Raw genomic sequence first — 18892 nt, 5'->3', positions numbered from 1 at the left:
TGTTACATCAACGCTATTCTTCCCTTAAAATAACTTCTTGCTTCTCGAAATCAGGACAGATTCTTCGAAGAACGATTCTAAACGGCACGTGTGTGGCAGAGAAGTCGCGTATGCAATTTCCCTGCGATTTAATCCGATTTTAACGAGCACGGGCATCGGCGATCGTCCTAGATCACCGTTCGCGTTGGTCTTAATTCGCCATTTAAGTCACGATGTGAACGCGCGATAGAAAGGCGCCCGCCGGGGAGTTTATTAACGCGCACCCCTTCGACTTTCCTTGAAGATCTAGATCGAACCAGCGAACCCCATCCAGGACTTTGATTCAGCCACGGCGAAAGTTCTCGTCGACGGGGTCGTTGGCGAACATTATTGCCCTCTTATCGCAGCGATTGCACGCCCAGATCTCACCGTCGGCCCTTGACAAAACGAGGAATTATGCGATAAGTATACACAAAGGAAACGAGGCAATGTTTCATTTTACGTTTTCCACGGTTCAGGGGAAATTTCAGTGGCCGGACGATAAGTCGGGGTAACGCGTCGAGGGTGCTCACGCGGTTTACGATTAGACGGGTTATTCGCGATGGCTATGATTTCCGTTATATGCAGCAGGGGCAATGCAACCAGTGAGTAATATGAAGTTCGTAATATTTTAGTGTTCGTTTTATCTATTCGACAGTTTCATGAAAACCTTTGTATAATAGTTTTATAAGACAAGCATTCGAGTCTTCTCAGAGATACGTCTAATCACAAATTCATTATAATACATATCGCAAAAGTAATTAATCATTTTTACAACATAAATCTAAGTGTACGATGCATATTTAAATTGTAGAATATCTAATCTGAATATGTCACTCATCGAATTAAAATCGTTACTCGAGTAGAACTTGGAAGGATCAAAGAGGGGAAATATAGGAAGATCCTATTCCATCGTCTAAAATCTTTAGACAAAAGAAAACGCGGAGAACCGTATCAATTTCAAGAACGTTTCTAATTTCTCTTCGGCAATTAGCAATCAGGCACGTCAGCACTTGTCTCGAACACATCGCTGCGCGCAAATTGCCTCCATGTATCGTGAGTAAATTATACGTCGTCGCGTTCTAGCATCCATCTAGAGCTTGATAAGCTTTTCAAAGCCGATGAAACATCGGTCTGGCCGAGGGAGAGCCCTGCGTATCGGTTAAGTGATATTTTAAGAGGACGAGGCACTTGAATCTCGATAAGACGACCGGCATTGTGCCGACTTTCTCGAATGCATACACGACGGTACATTTGTACAAAAGGACGCGAGGCAGCCGCTGAAAGGAGCACGGAGATTAATATTTGGGAGATTTTCAGCTACAAAGATTCGATTGCTACTTCGTCCTTCGCACGGTGTACGATATAAAGCCTTTGTGCCCACTTTTTTGGCATAGTAATTTGTTGAAATTCCCTCGTATGCCAGGAAAATTAGAATGGAAATGAGATGCATCGAGTGCATCTAGTCTGACGTTTGACGATGTAATATTAATCATGATGTACATTCGAGGCGGTATATTTTTTGCTACCTTCTATATACCCCAATGAAACCTTGATGATGGTGAAGTAGCTTCCAACGGTTGGAGATTATGTAAAACAACAGATGATGTGATGATAAAACAACAGAATCTCGATTACCTTACTTTTTAATGTATTAATACAAAAATTTATGAGATGAGTTTGGAAAGACTCGTTAACGTGGATTCTATGAACGAAGTGGCAGCTAAGGGATCGTTGTCGCATGAAAGAAATTACGATCGTTGTGACAACACCTCCTCGCGATTCGTATTGCCCCTCGGGACAGTCACAATGCTTGTAATTAATATTTTAGCGGGAACATGAGCAATGCGGCGCACTCCTTTTTGCGGCGACTTAACGACCACGGGATTTACGAGCAAACTGTTGCTTTTGTTGCGCCGCGGCCACGGTTTTGCGTTCAAACCGGGGCTCGCGAATTCGAATCGTTTGATTCGTGGCAAAAAGATGGGGGTTGAAGCGAAAGGTCCCTGCTGGGGGTTGATTTATGCGTGAAATAAATGATGTCGTTGGAACGTCGTTTTTGAGGGTTTGGGAAGTGATATACTGTGCGAAGAAATTCACTCTCAAGATGTTTTTTAGAAGCATCGTCATTGTTATTTGAAATGGTGTGAAGCAACATTATCGATTGCATTGAAAGAAGTTCCAACCTGAGATGATGTTTCCTTTTTACTATCTACGTTAATATAATGTTTTTGAACCGTATATTTTTACTTTTAAGTAACGAAAAAGGCTTCTCAGTAAAAAGAGGAAATGGTATTCAGTTTCCTGGAATTTTTGCCAACGATCATTGAATTAAGGACTGCAACAGTCTCGTCGAAATCCCTTAATCCGATTTGCCCGTCGACTTTCGAGTTCTCCGTGTCCAAAAAACAGCAGATGAGAAAAACTTAGGTTCCCCCCCTTCGCTAAGTCAATTTATACAAGTCCCAACTGTGTTTGTTCCGTCCACGAGAGACTAAAAATTGTCTCCAGTAAAACAATCGGTATCTTCTCTCATTTCACAGTAAATTTCTCTCGACTATCAAAGAAACAGACGCCTCCATCGAAAGAAGAATAGTTTATTCAACCAAAAAGTAGCTGTTCCTTTAGCTCCTCATGCTGTATCACAATTAACACGTTCCATGTTGGGCAAAGAATGATCGATGACCTGCAGTAGAGTCGACAGAAAGTACCCCCTTCGCTCAAAGGAAGATTTCCACAAAAGCACGTACCCTTTTCCGAGCAAAGATCGCGACGAGCTCGTCGAAAACTACCCTTTTCCACCCTTCGCGCGCTTAATCCCCCTGAATTTCGTCAAAGAGCGAGGACTCACGGTGAAAAGACGAGACCCAAAAAATTGGCTTAATTATGGGTCGCAATTAAAGGATGATAACGTTCGTAGCGGGGGGGTAAGACGGGGTGAGCGGAGGGGGTGGTAGGTCGAGCACGAGCGCGAAGACGAGCAAAAAGGGAGCAAGGCAGGAGCGTAAACAAGGGGGAGCTGAACGTGGGGGTGGTTGTCGCGGGGGTGCACGGGGTGGCCAACACACGCTCATGCGCGCCTGGAACCCCGCCCTGTCGCTGTCGGACGAAAGCTTGTCCCGTCGAGGACTCTCGCTCGAGTTTCGACGAGTAGTCACGCTTTAACTCGCGATCCGCGAGGCGGATGCTACCCGGAACGCGAGCCGCAGGTGCAGGTGGTGCCAGATGTAACAAAAAGCGTTAGAGGCCTGGTCGATCCCTAGCTCCTGCGCCCAGTGCACGGACGGAGAGGTCCGTTTCGCGTGACGCTGCGCGCGACAGACGTGGCAAGTCTCGGCGGTGGCCGGGAGTCAGGTGTAGGTGTTCAGGTGTCAGGTGTCTTAGGTGTTGGTTGGGTGTTCGATGCGGGCAGGATCCTGGGTATCTCGCGGTCGATACGCGACGACGGTGCTCGAAGTAGCGCTCGTAGCTTCGAACGACACTTGTGGATCGAAGTAGCGGGAGGATAGGGAAAACGAGAGGATACGGTGATAGATGGTGTTTGAACGCGTTGGTTAGAGGCGGAAAGTGTCGGAGGATCGAGGATCCGATCGATCGACCGGGAAGAGGGATAACGCCGCCTTGGATACGGGTCTCCAGGTGTTCGAATGCTTAAGGTAAACACCGGTGGCACCGATCGAGCGAGATTTCTAGGTCAACACGCAGTGGTCGGTGGCAACCAGTTGCGGGTGTTAATCGTTCCTGTAACGGAAGCCAGCGGGACACGGCACGGTGTCTTTTGTTCGTTGACATTGGAGGAGGAAAGAGAGGATCGGTTTACGATAATCTAACCAGACTAATAGTTCGAGAGCCTGAGTGGGAGGATTTATTTGAAAGGAGTCGGTGGAAAAGTAGACGAGCAAACTGTATAGGAGAGAGGACGGTCTGTCGTTCGTTAAGGTCGCGTCGCTCGCGATCGGATTTCCTTGATTACGGTTACAGTATCGACGCAAGGGAAGGCTGTCTTTTTCAAGGAAGGAGAAAAGGAAGAAAAATTGTGAATCAATCTTGGACAAGCGTCACGAGCTGTGTTATCCTTACGCCTTTCGTCCAGGACGCTCCTCCTGTTGATTAGAAGCTCTAATAGCAACGGCGGTCGATCGATCATCGACCTCGTTAGCTAAGCAGATCCTTCGCGGACGATTATGGTTGTCCGCTCGATTTGTTGAACCATTCGACGGGGAAGAGAGGGACGAAACGGAGAAGGAGCGAGGGAAATCGTTAGCGAGAAAACTCGAGCCAATTGGATTACTAAAGGGATCGTAATTAATTGATCGAATCACGAGCGTGTATTTGAAAAATTCCTATCGATGTCCGTTCGTTGCAAGAAAGTGTATTTTTCAACAGTGAGCAAAGGAATAACGTCAGGCCTAATTTATCGGGTATTCGGTTAATAATGATTCCTCGAGTGCCGTCGATTACGCGATAGAGTTCAAGTGATGGTTATCTGGGGAAACGGTTCGTAGGTGTGCTTAGCGCAAAAGATAACGGCCTTGAAACTTTTCCACGCGGATCGGAAGACCGAGTCGAACGTGCTAGCGAGATGCTCTACGACTAACTACAGCGTGACTACAGCTAAAAGGTCGTGATCGATCGACTTACTTCGATGGCCTAAAAGAACTTTAAACGTGCAAGGTCATTATGCATAGCGATAAAACGGGGACGCTGTAAAGTGCAGACGAGTCGATCGGTTCGTTCCACTGCTGGAACCGACTGGGCTGGCTTTTACGTTCGAAGAGAGCCCTAGCTGAACCTACTCTACTGTCTCGGTTCAAGAACAGGGTAAAGTCTCAGCAAAAAGAGCATCTCATGATATGAGACCACAATCGCATATATCCGTTGATCCACAGAATGCCGTGTCAAGGATACTCGAATCATCAGGAACGTACTGGCATTCGCGAAATGCGCCACGCTGAGCGCAGGATCTCGCTTAGGTTCTCGCAAAATTTCCATGAGACTTCACAGGCACCGTCGCTCTTGGCGAAGCGACGATAACGGAGGATCGCTCTCTGTCGCGGTCCAGGTTCCTCGTAGATCACTACGTACGCCGGATCTTCTAATACCCTCTGGAAGCAGGGGTCAACGTATCGGACTAATCGAATTAACGAAACCATAGAGCAAAGCGTACAGCTCGTGTCCACGCAAGGCCTCAATGGTGCGCGGCCTAAAAGCTTGAGTGAATCGGAGTAATTAACGGAAGTCAGTGCGACAATCTCGAATTAGCAGTGTTCACCAAATGACGCGGCTCGCTAAATGAGATCAACGAGGCGTAAGATCGATCGTACGATCCAGGGAGCCTCCGGTTGCTACCTATGCTCGAGAAGAAGGCTCGACGGACGACCTCGCGAGCTCGCCAGCCCCTGACCCCGTCGTAACCAGCGGACAAAAGCGGCCCGGCCGGCACTCGATGAATCCTAGTGGAGATAAGGATCCTCGAGCATCCTCGATCCGTTTGCCTGGAACGCCTGAAGAAGCTCCGGTTGGCACCTATCTGAGAGCGGTCGGGTGATGCGCGGGAGCAGCTCCGAGCTCCTGTTGGAGGCGAGCTGCGTCCAGTGTCAGAGCGATCATCAACCAGGCCAGCACCCTAGCGAGCACTACTACCAGCAGCAGCGTCAGCTGAACGAGAAGCACGACTTCAAGGAGCGAGAGCTACGTCGTCGCAAGCTGTTGGAGTTCGGGTTCGGCGCTTCGCGGCGCCGACCGCCACGGCGTACCTGCCGTCAGCGGTTCAACTTCTACGCCACCTGGGCGTTAGGGATCGTCGCGACGACCGGCGGCGCGGCCCTCCTATTCCTGGTGCCGCTCTACGTCGATCCGGCCATCAGCACCCTGGCGGCTGACTTCTCGCCGGACCCCGTCATCTGCACCACGTCCAGGCGCGAGGAAGTGGCCGGATTGTTCAACTGCACTTGGAGCTCCTGCCGGGAGGGCTGCACCAGCGACGTTTACAGGTGCACGCATATATACGTCACCTACACGCCATGGAGCAACGCGAGCATGAACGACACAGGAGGTAGAGAGAACACGAGCAACACCGCCGGCCACGCTCACATCTCTACCACTCCCGGTGAGAGTCGTTCTTCCTTGATCTCTACTACTAGGGTTTACTCTTCGCCTTGGGTTGTCGCGTTTGCGGGTTCTCGAGGGCTACGGCTTTTCGTCGCGTTTCACAGGTGGACATATTCGTTTTATCTTGCGAGATTTTTGGATGCTACGTGGAACGTTCCATCAAGTTTCGGGGGAATTTTAATAGAGATTTTAGTTTACTAGTTCTACTTGTTTTTAGTCCTACGATTGAAAATTTGAATGTTTTTTTTACATTTCCAATTATTTAGTGAATTCGTGTAGTTTTAATTCTTCTGATTTCGAACGAGGGGTCTTCGTTCGTGGATTATCGTGTAATGTGCGAGACATGTGGTGTGCGATAGGAGATTTTTGTTATTCCGTGGCGCGTAGTGTGTATCACGAGCGAAGTTCAGATATTGTTGAAATAAGTGGAGAAGGTTTATCACTCGTTGGGAAATGGCGAAAGTTGAAATAGAAAGCTTGGCGCAGGTGAAATCTACGTGTTATTATATCTTATATTGTAAGAGTTTCGGTAGATTAACGTATTTTGTGACTGCGTCGTCACGTAAAAAACTTCTTCTCTCCTCATTATTTAATACTAATTTGGCTATATTGCAATAGGAAAATAACGACAAAATAACCACTTTTCCTACGTGTTTCTAATTTTATATATGAGCGAATTAGAAACTTGATTTTGATGAAGTTGATGGAATATAGAGTGTCCCTCGAAATACGAAAGTTTATTTCTATCTGTCGGCGTATCCCTCTCTTCTTGTCCTTGTGGCTTTTATATCTTATTAAATTTTCCTTCTCGTGTTCGAGCAAATATCTCGGAACGTTGCTACCCTCGTGTAAAAACTTTTCTTATATCTGTTCCTACGGTTGACGAGATATGTTAGGATAAATAAAAATTCTGCAAAGTTCGTGAAATGATTGGTTTTTTCTCAGAGCAAATTTCCATGCTAAACAGGGCAGCTTGCATCTCGTGAAGTTTATACAGACGCTGTAATTTAAAGATTAAAAATACTTAGCATTTAAATGAATCTAATTAACTAAGCGTTCTAGTTTCTTCTTATCGTTTGGGTAGCTATTTTCGTAGACGCTGCTGAAATTTACTGTTATTTATCACTCGGTAGAATTGTCAGTTCGAGGACATAAGAGAAAAAATTGCAGCTTATACGTCATTCATGAAATTTGCATCATGAAAATCCATTGTCCTCGGTTTGGAGCTCGTGCTTATCGTCCATCTTGCAGTTTGCACCTCTTTAACTTACCTATGTTATAAAATCAATATTATCGATACTCTTTCATCGAGTTAACAAAAAACGTGCTATTATTCGCTGAAAATTGTCCAAGAGGTCGACCGTTTTTCTTCAATTCTACCGCATTATAATTCATTGACTTGTGTCGAGGCATAATGGTAGTCAAAGTTCAAGCGTTCAATATTTTATACGGTAAACCAGCGGCTCTCCGTCACTATTTCGTAGACTTATCGTAAGGTACTACAATGTAGATTGATTTGTTGAAATTTCCATCGCCAGAACATCATACTTCTTTCTTAACAATTAAAGATGTACTATTTCTTCTTAACCTTTATTTCAACACGTTCTAAACAGTAACTGGCGCTTGTCAAATAATAATTATCGACGCTAAAAGCAGGGGATGAACTCTTTCTAACATAATCGAAACTTTTGTTTCACGCCAGTGCCAACGCCGGGCGACGTGGAAGCGGTCCTCCTGGTGAACATCAAAGGGTGCGGCTATCCGCCGGACGTCGACTGCAAGAACTTCATCCGCGACCTAGGCTACAAAGGCGCGACGTTCCCCTGCCATTACAGCCGCGTGAACGGCAGCATAGTGATGGCGAACTATAACCGCGAGGCGCAGGTCACCACCATCTTACACTACTTCGCGGCGCCTTTCGTAGTGACACTCGCGACCAGCGTCGCTCTGTGTGTGATGTACTGTGACTGCAGATGCAGCCCACCGCCACGGCATTCCTCGCGAGGCATCAGACGGGGCAGGGGCAACGATCTCAGGTAACGTGCATTCAGACTTCCCTCTATAAACTAGAGCAAGGTCCCTGCTAGCATTTATCTTGTCGCGTGTCCCGGACGAGCATCCGGTTGACAACACGTTGCTGGCAAATGCCAAATCTACCGTCTAACTAGAGCTTCACTGGAAGGCATGGACGATCCTCGGCTGTGCACAGGCAGAGTTTCCAACGACGGTGGAAACGCGTGGTATCACGTGTCGCGAGCCCATATTCCCTGCTTTGATAGCTTAAGCTAGCCGTGAGACCAAGTTTCATCGTTGGAATCAGATTTTGTGCGATTGCTGGTCGTACGAGCAAAGTTGGTGAGAACGCTCTACAGTGACACCGTACACCGTGCCTGGCTAATTTAAGATATTCGTGGGACCAAGTATTCGCTATGCATGTACAGAATTTATGTATGGAATCCTATTGCAGCAGGTTTCTAGACGGTCTTCCTGTTTCTATGAGATTCTCACAAGATCTTATGAGATTCTCGATTATCTCGCGAGATTTTTCTTTATCCGGTTATCTCACGGGCACCCAGGTGTACCTGGGTATCTCAGATATCAGCGCAAAGCTCCCTACTATATCTGCTCGCTAGAGTACGGGTTTTATGCGGAGCAAGTCAAATCGTTTCTATTTGCGGATCCATTACGTTCAGATTTCTATAAGGTACTTGCTACTTTCACGGGAATCTCTCCTGTTTGTTCCTCACAGATTGCTCCGCCCTGAGACCTCTACGCGAATTAGAGAAATTCGCCAGAGCACAGGTTAGGTTTGTCCATGCCAAGGGTTGAGGTAGCCCTTTTAGAGGCTACTTCAGTAGTGGAATTAGTAATGGAAATGGGAATTTTTGTACATTTTAATATAAACTAAAAAGAAGTTAGGCAACTGCGAAACTCTGACTTGAGATTCGGAACTCTTAGTATCTACCTGTGATTAAAGGTTTAAGCAAGTTTGGAGACATGGGAACGACTGAAATGTCGTGACTGGCGAGTGTTTTATTATTCATTGGATCGCTCTTCGAGGAAGTTTCTATCAGTGAATTTACGGGGATCTTTCCGGTTGAGTGATGTGTTGTGCTTCCACGAGAGGATCTTCGGAGATTGTTGAGCGATATTTTTGCGATTGAAAGGAAGTTAGAGGTAAATGTAGGATACGACGATTAGGGTAGTTGTGATATTTATGAGAGAGATAGAAGTCGCTCGAGAATTGTGGGAGAATATAGATAGAACTTTGAGTTAAAGCAGTTTTAAATTATTTACAAGGCGAACTCCTTGATACAATTGAATATCGTGTAATATTCTGTTATCACGAAATAACAAATACAAACTGCTCTGATGTATTCGTTTCGTGTCTGCCCTCCGTTTCGTGCGACCGTCCAATTTCTAACAGCTACAAAAAACGTGACAGGAATGCGTTTTATTTAATCCCTGAATCGGTAAATGCTGGACGCGTAACCGTCGAACTGTTCCGATCGGTTAAGCCTAGAAAAAAAAAGAATTCCCTTTTGGAGTGCGCCGATCGAATCGCCGTTTCTGATTGAATACTCGATCTGGAATTTCGCCGGCCTACTGGCTTCGCCGCAATGAGAACTCGTGATCGCACTGACGATCATTAGAAGAAGATTGATCAAGGGATTTTCAGAGCAATTTTCCTTTGTCGATAAATGAAAAGGGATGTCGATTGGTATTTACGAGGATGGATCGAAGAGCTGGCGGTCTAAGTGTGAAGGATTATCGCTGGTTGCTTGTAATTTTCGCAGTGCAATGTGTGATAGAAGTATCAGTAGATTAAGCTGAGCGGAAAGAACAGGCAAGCCGTGAAAGTATGCGCTTACGCCGCGAATTTTTCGATGCATCTTTATAAATTGAAGTCGATTGAACATTTATTTTATTATTATCAGTCATTTTTACGAAGAGATATAAAAAAAAAGAGAGAATTTGAGAAAGCAACTGCTTCATCAAACAGCATATGAATGTCAGAAATCAACTTTACTCAATTTTTGGTACGTACTTTTCGTTCGAGCTTAATTATATATTTAACAACAGAGATACCAGTCCATTTTTCATTTTACTGCTCGCGTTATTATTCAGTACGACGGGAAAAAAGTACTCGCTTTAAAGCTCGAGCATATTCCATTACAGGCCAGTGCGTCAGCGACATGCCACTTTCTGCTATCTTTTGACTTTTTACGTGCTTTTTGATGGATATCAGTCATGTACGAAATTATTCAGCTAACACGACACTCATCTTTACCGCAGGCATTAAGATAGATGATAGCAACTACACCTTTGTCTCAGGAAACTCAGAAAAACGTGGCAAGCAAACGATTCTCGAACAAAATGACTTGCAACTTTGCCATTTTCTACACAGCACGACTCTTTCCCAATTGCCACCCTCTGAAACTGCAAAAAAATAGATCCGCGGGGAAAAGGAAAAACAAAATAACGGGAAAAGAGTCTGGCACACTTTTTGATTTACGCTAGACTAGTCGAATACAAAGAGAAGCAGACAAGCATAGAAGCGAATAGTGGTGCTCGTAAAAGAGCCACCCGGAGTTACATGATTCAGCCATGATGCCAGGGTGTATGTATCGTTGCGGTGAAAAAACTGGTGATTTCCCGGCCGAAAGTCGAGACGTGTCCATTTTAAACGTCCTGATCATTTCGTCGGGCGCACCACGGGCTCATCACTGCCTGGCGGCTTGTTATTTTTCCGTCGCGGCACGTTTGTCATCTTTATAGCCCCCGTTGGCACTGTATCGCGCCCTGGCATTAAGAGGAACAGGCTGGATGGCTCTCACGGCAAGGATGGCCACGACGAGCACTGCTAACCTGGACCACGATATATCAGGGCTGGATTAATCGAGCAGACCATCGCCGTTCACCCAGCTCTTCAGTGTCTCCCCTTTTCGTGTACGCCAGATCCTTTGGCTCATGAACTTACGACTCTACCACTTTACTGCTTTTGTACAATGTTTCACGAACGAATTCCTTCAGGACATTCACGCTGCTAAGTAGTTTTCCTAATAGCCAACGGATTTAAAATTTCATTACAATTGTACCACAATTTTCGCTGCAACTATTATTTTATCTCGTACGATATACTTGAATGCTAAAGAGAAGCAATTCTGATACACTCTCGATCGCTAACCACGGATGGTCGTGGCGGTCGAACGCGAAATAAGTAGCAGGGAGGGAACTTTTATTAGCTCGGAACAGGGGCTGCTCTCTGCTAGCGTGCGATATTTCGCTGGTCAAGTAATCAAGGTCTTGCGAGTCGCTTTCGCACGACCGCTCGCGAACGTTTGAGAACGCGGGGTCCGACGTCGGAGGGGGCGTGAAACGCTCTTGAACTTTTAATTGGAATGCCGTTCCGAAAGGGTCGCGAAACGTTCCCTCGACACCTGCGGGGGAAAAGTGCTGAGGAATTCATTTCGACCGCCGGAACATTGTACGTTTGACTTTGTCATCCGCAAAATTGCGGCCGCGGTTGAACGGGGAAATTCAAAGTGTGTCGGATTTCCTCGAGAACGCGAGGACAGCGTGTCTCGATGTTCAGTCGGGTCATTTTGGAGTTTCGCTCGTGGTGTCGCAATCTTTTCGTACTTGTTTTATTAGTAGTTGTGTGTTTAAACGATGAGGTAATCTACTGTCGAGATTTTTTAGTTTGTTCGATAATTATACGAAATATATTAAACATCGAAGAAGTAGAGATAGTTTGTTAGAAGTTATCTAGCGCAAACAGGTTTTAACAACGTGACCTGGTTACCTCCAGAAAGCCATTTGCAACAGTGATCAAGAATTCGCTGGTGTTACGAGCACTTCCTCCAGTTACCACGGTCTACAGTAACTACAAGTTACAATTTGTATATTCGTTATAATGGCATTACAACGTGGTTAATTGAGGATTAGAGTAAAACGAAGGGAGACTTGCATACTCAATTGTTTTAAAACAAACTTGCCTCCTCCTCTGGGCTATGGAGCTCCACTGTTCCCAAACTCCGAAACGCTTGCAATAAAGATGTAATAACTCTGAAATACAAAGGGAATGCTGGCTGGCAGACAGTTGAAAAGTTGTTACAAGTTTAACTTTGTAACTGGATCCACTCTTTCCGCGGTCCACTCCTCGGTGGTCTTTGTTTTTTGATTACCATTATCCAGGCAATAAACAGTTTGCTCGAAAGTTGGCACGCCATGAAAAATGCAACTAACCGTAGTATCCACCATTTTAAAACCCATTAAAGTCGTCTTACACTTAACAGAGATAAACTCTCTCCAATGTTTCTCTACATATCTATTACATTCCAAATATTTGAGATTCCTTGGCAGCCTCGACGAATTTGAAGGTTCAAGCATCGGAACTCGTCGCATGGAACATCCCTTTTCCCAAAGAAAAAGGTGGGGCGGGCCTGGAGGACGCGGTTGAAGCTCTATCCTTTGGCAGAAATCTCTCGTAAAGAAAGCGCGGATCCTCTTCGAAGGAATGCGTTCGCCACCCCTGATCCGACCGTTCCATTTCTTCAACCCGTATCCATATTACACTTTACAATACCAGCCACTCGATATTCCCTTATATACATCCCAGCTTGTGCCCAGCCCGCGAAATTACGGTTTCGATCAAACTGAATCAGTACGACGACTTAGCTTCGAGGCCGCGCGCACATTTGCACGCGCGCGTGCACACTTGGCGAACGCGGTTGCACAGGATACCCGTTCGTCCGTAGTCAGACGTACACACGCGTCCGCCGCTTGTACGAGGCGACGCACACGAAGTCGGGACGCAGTTGCAGACGGCTCGGCTGGTGGTACGAAACGTTATGGAAGTAGTTATCTAGGCCGCCCGTTAGGTATGATTGTAGTTTAATTACTTCTGACGGGAGCCAGCAGATTTATTCGAATCTCGAGCGGCTACCAGCCGGTACGCCGGAGCGCGTTGATCTTATTTTTCGCGGTGGAACATCAGGGAATTGGATGGTAGTCGAGGCTATTACAGGGGCTTCACCTGTAACAGCTTTTCAGAGATAACTCTAATCGATTGACTCGATTGATAGTTCGGCTACTGCGAACGCGAAGGCCGGAGATTTGTTCGATTGCGCTGTTGCGGTTTAAAGAGCTTTATTCCTAACGAATTTGCGAGGTTCACTGTGTAAATCAGCGCTAAACAGTGCCTGTGCGATGTTGAAATACGGTGAGTTCGATTGGTATTCGCACCGCTGCTAAATTTATCTTACGATATTATCGCGCAACATGGCGCGGATTTTATAATCACGTATTGCTTTCTCGTATATAATTATTGCTGTGCAATAAAACGTAAAAACGATACCAGGAACAGATGAAAAGCCACGCCTTCATTTCTCGCGCGTTTTAACAAACGGCAAGAATTGGACGTTTCCGTTAAATAGCGGGGACGCCGACATCGCCTTGTGCAAGGGGATGAATTATATGGGTTAACGAGTCCCCATTGAAATTACCGCGACACCGTCTTTGTTCCGGTCGCTCGATACCAGCCCTCTTCTTCTCGCCACCGTGGCGAACGTTTCCGCGATATTGCGACGCGAGGACCGCGAGTATGCACGTTGTCGATCGGCCTGTAACGAAGTAGGGCTGTTGCCGGTGGAAACAATGCGAGGCTCGAAATGCGGGTCACGGCTCCGTCCTTCTTGAGAGCGCGGTTTCTTCTCGGCGGTGTTCGTTTCTTCGCGCTTTGAAATTACCACCGCCTCTCGCCTGGCAAGGCTGTGTTTCGCGCTTGGTTACGTCGCGCGATTGTTTCCAACCCGTTCGAGCTTGGAACTCCCGGCGAAATCTATGGGGGGATGAATTTATTGCCCTCGGTTGGGGAGCGGGGCGCGAGCAAAGATGAGAATTCCGTGCTTCCCTTTTTTTTCTTCCTCGCGAGCAGATAAGTTTCTCGTGGATTTACCGGAATCGGGGTTCTCTCTTGAAGATTAATCGGTGGCCGCGACTTGCGACTTGTACCAATGTGATTGGGTAATCGCGAGATCCTTCTGGAGAATTTATTGTACCACTTGTTATTTTATGCTAGCGGAGTTAATGGAGTTAATTAGTATTTCGACGTAACAAGTTGTAAGATTGAATGTGGGAATAGTGTTCCCGGAGAGTAAATGGTTAATTAGTTATCGTCATTAAGCTGCGCTTACAGGTGTAAATAATTCGAATAAAAGTATGAGACATTCGTTCAGCGGGCGGCTCGGGGAAGAGATGAAAATGCAGCTTTGCTTACACTCGAGCCACTGCATACAAGGTCGCGAGAAGCTAGTGCTTTCATTCGATAAATGAAACTTTAATCTCTGTAGAAATAAGGTCAAACTTCAAGTGGACGACATAAAGTGGATTCATCTTTGCTTTGGTTAAACAGTCAAGCGCTTTTAATAATTACAAACTGTAACATATCGGCCGCCTTTAATCATACCTCGTGGCACGTGCTTCATTTTTGCGCAGTCATTGACGCGTGGTACGGTCTCAGTTTCTCTCCAAATTGTACGTTCTTCGAGACAATTTTTTCATTTTTCCATTATTCGTTTTATATGAAATGTTTACAATCAACGAAATGAAAACCGAATCAACATAGAAATCAATTTAATCTGGCATTTTCAAGTTTCAACAGCATCACTGGCCGCCATCTCCTCTTCGCAATTCGATTTAATTTGCTAATAAACGTTTCGCAACCGCCGTCGTTGTTATTCGCCCAAGGGGAATCTGGGACTTCTATCATTCTTCGTTATGGAGTCCAACAGCTGCAAAAGTGTGCTGGTGAAGTGTGTTGGACGTAATCCAAAGGACCAACGAAAGCGCTGTCATTAGTATAATACACTAAGATATCAGACAAACAGGTTTCGGAACAGCGTATCAGTTTGAAGCTATTAATCTTCGCCTAATATATCAGTCCACCGATGCAGCGATGTACGGACTAATTAACGTCTTCCCATTAGTTCGTCGATGCCTGAAGACCCCCGTTTCGTCTTTGTTATCAAGCTTCCGAATTTTTTCGATTAATCAGAACCGTAGACAAGGAAGAAGCTTGGAAGAATTTTTCGTCGATAACTCAAGAGCTTTCAACAGTGATTGCAAAATTAATAATTTACTCTCTAAAGACAAGTTAGACTGTTAGATTGTCCTCACTTTGCATCTAAACGAAGATGATCCATTAAACTTCGCTAATTATTCGACAGTGATGCATTCATGTCGTCTCCAGCGATGTTTTAGCATAATGATATTCCGCGCCATCGATCAGCGAGGCGCGGCGTAATCGGATAAATGAAATTTCTTCTCACGGCTTGACTTATCGCTCGATTTCCTTCGATCGCGTCGACGGGAAAACATATCCTTCGAGATTTTATTAAGACTTTCGCATCTGGTTCAGATGCGAGGAAAAACAATTCCTTCGCGGAGATTGATTCGAATCGAGCTTCCGCGCTGTCTCCGTGTTTTTCGGCAGCCTTCATCGACATCTCCCGATTCCACTGAACATAAATCATCCCCGTATCTCAGCCACGCGAGTGTCGAGCACTTCGACGCGCGACGCAGCATCGATAAGCGTCGAAATTTATAATTTCTTTGCCAGCAGGGACGACAATTGAACGACTGTCGAACAAACGTCTCGAATTTCGCGTTCTACCACGGTACCATCGAATCAGAGGGTGGTATCGGTTCGCGAGTTAACAAGTCGAGCCCCGTTCTTTGCATCGCGCCCCCGTAAATCTCGCGTAGGCGGCCTGGTGCAAAAACGCCCCCCTAATGCAGTTCGCGGCCGGGTAAGTTATGCGGGGAGCACAGAACGGTGAATCGAGTTTCGAAGTAGTTCAAGAGAACAGATGGCGAAACGGGACTCATCGATCGTCCCGCTTGTCGTCTTACCAGGCGTCCGTGAACAGCGAGCCGCGTGATCCGCGCGATGAGAGAAGAATATACGAATGATCCTCGTCGAACTTGAGGGAGGTGAAATCGTTGCAAGGATGTTCGCCTAGGAAACTGTATATAGAAAAATAACGCGAACTGCATCGCGTATTAAATGTTGAAAGGGCGTATAAATTTCGTTCTTCCGCTTAGATACGCGGAGGGTTAAAAATGTATGGGAACACTTAGAGACGTTCGAGCGAAGGGGGCTTCTAAAAAGCGAGCAACGCCGTTTCAAAGGAAAGCCAGAAATGCGATTCACAGTTGAATAATCTTGGCGTATCACGAGATCACTTAGGAAAATGATATCGATCGCGTTGGATGCTGGGTAAGGTAGGTTGAAAGTGGTAAGAAAGGGAACTGAGGTAGGGGCGAGGTAGTAGTAAGAAGGAGGAAGATAAAGTCGAAACGTGGCGCAAGAAACGAAGAGGAATCGGATGTGGAAGACGGTTCTTAAGTCTGTTGGTTTATTTCCTTTTTACCTGGTTATATACGATACGATAGAAAATAGAAGAAATGATTAGAAATGTCAGCAAATAAAATGCAAATAAAATGAAATATCTTTTGGCAATTATATTCTAGTTGTAATAATAGATTATGAAAATTTCTTATTTATCGCTAATAGTCGCGGAATTACGAACCGAGTAATGTGGACAGCGATCGATCTTGCCTGATTGCCAAAACTTTCACCCCCACTGACAGAACGATTCATCTGAGTCGTTTGAACATCGTGCTGTGGGCGTTAGAAATGCGCTTTGCACTAGCCACTCGGTGTTTCAGCACACTTAAACATCCACCACCGTGTACACTTCGTTTTTATTCTTCGGGTACTTTGGCACGAAGCAGAAAAAAAAGCGCTGAGGTCGAGAGCATCCGTTCTAACTCGGCTATCAGAAAGTCGTCGGGAGAACGGTTACTTCTTTACTTTTACCAGCCAAAAGGAAAATCGTGTTCGAGATCGTCGGGTCTTTTTTCATTTACGCTTGTACGAATCTATTTTCCTTTATCTCGCCGTGGCTAAAACATTTTCCGTGCGAAATTTTTGTATCGCATTTCTCAAAGCAACCGGAACGACTAACTCTCGTCGACAAACTAATTGCCAGGCAATTGGCGAACGTTATACAATCATGTACTTACGTTCAATTTTAAACAACGATATTACAGCTTAATGAAATGTTAAATATTTCATTGAATTTCAAAACACTAATGAAGCGTGTAATCGAGTTCGTAACAGCACTTTCTTTCGCGCATGAATTAATTAACCGTTATCGAATATTAATAACGGAAGTAAAGAGAAGTAAAGTGAATAATGCGGCTGTAAAATAAGAAGCGTTAAAAGTATACTGTTACTATGTTAGTACAAATACAATTTTTTGTCCACTCTCCCACAGAAGTCACCTCCTGTTTTATTCAATAATTGGAGATACTCATCACCACATGCATATTCATTTTTCTTCGTCGGCTAATTTAGTACCGAGAAGAAGAGAGGATTCCTCGTTGATGTCGACTATCAAAAGGTCGTTAAAGAAATCGTTCCTTTTGTTCCTCTCGTTAGATAGAAACCGCTTGGAATTATTATAGCAATCCGGAAGTTGGATGTAGGAATTCCTGGCACAAAGGATACAATGCAATCCTGGAACCTCTTCTCATATAACGTTCAGCAATATGGAAAATGAGTTTACAATTCATATTACGAGTTAGCTACATTTTGTACGTTGCTTTCAATATTCTTTAATTCTAATTATATTCTTGAAGGTGTTAAGTTGCACTTCAGTCCATCGTGTAACGTCGTAAATTTGATCTTGAATAATAACCGAGAGGTGTACTAAAATAGTTGAAAGGAGGACAGAAATGAAATAAAGATTAATCCGCGAGACAATCAAAAGCAAGTATACCAAACGGCTCATAAAGGATCTTTTTTTTCCATTGTCGCGATGAGAGTGTGAAATAATCTCGACGAGGCAGACTTCGGGAGCCGGTGCCTCGCTAATTAATTAGTTTCGCCTCTTTGTACGCGGTCTCTAATGCAAATCTTCTCCGTTCCCTGCAAACCTGATCGTCCTGGCCAGTGCAATTTCCATCGGACGCGGATCCATACGCCGGCGGCTTACATTTTTATTCGCCTATAATTGCATTCGCCTCCATTTTAATTTCATGGAAAGCGGAGACGGAACTGGAGTACCGTAGGATCCACTCTAATCGAACTAAGAGGCTGTAAAACAAGCTGCATCGATGTTTTTACCCCCGTCGCGACTTCTTTCCCAATTTTCCGTGGCCACAATTTATTTCTCTCATTTCGTTCGTACAAAAAAATAAAAACTTCGCTAACCGCTTTCTGTAATTTCAATCTTTTCCTGGCTGTAGAAATGGTAACGAAGTTGCTCGAAGATCTCGTAATTTTTAAAGTGGTATCCCCTAAAGGGATTCTCCCTTTGAAAATTTCCCCTTTCAAAGTGGAGGAATTTCGTTGAAACCGCGTGGAAAGATCTTGGGCTGCCAAGTTCCTCCGGTTTTAATTCTTCGAATAGTTTTAGCTGGCTCACGAAGTTCTACGTAATTCTATTAAACTATTTCGTAAATTGGCGATGGATTAATTCCATTCTTCTTCTAGGAAACAATATATTTCTGATGGTGCAGGAATAAAAATTCACATAAGAAATCATATTATCGTGGACGCGTATGTCGTTCGTCCTTGTTCCTGCCAATGTTGTTTCCCTCATTTACGTTCTACTTGTTCACATCATCTTGCCCAGCTCATTGAAAGCTACCAAGGGCCGAGGAAAAGATGTCCGGGTTTTAATTCGACCAC

General features: G+C 45.1%; 1 protein-coding gene across 3 annotated transcripts in view; it reads left to right on the top strand.

Moving 5' to 3' along the window:
* The first annotated feature begins 5269 nt into the window (after positions 1-5269).
* Positions 5270-18892, top strand: part of Teh1 (tipE homolog 1 phospholipid transfer protein) — a 40406-nt gene continuing 26783 nt past the window's right edge. For all 3 annotated transcript variants that reach the window (XM_076895082.1, XM_076895084.1, XM_076895083.1), the window contains exons 1-2: positions 5270-6127; positions 7832-8165. In XM_076895082.1, coding sequence (XP_076751197.1) covers positions 5566-6127; positions 7832-8165 — 896 coding nt within the window. In that variant the 5' untranslated portion in view covers positions 5270-5565. The remainder of the gene's footprint in view (positions 6128-7831; positions 8166-18892) is intronic.

This window comes from Xylocopa sonorina, chromosome 5 (assembly GCF_050948175.1).
Source record: "Xylocopa sonorina isolate GNS202 chromosome 5, iyXylSono1_principal, whole genome shotgun sequence".
NCBI classification, from domain to species: domain Eukaryota; kingdom Metazoa; phylum Arthropoda; class Insecta; order Hymenoptera; family Apidae; genus Xylocopa; species Xylocopa sonorina.
This window is presented reverse-complemented; position numbering and strand designations above follow the sequence as displayed.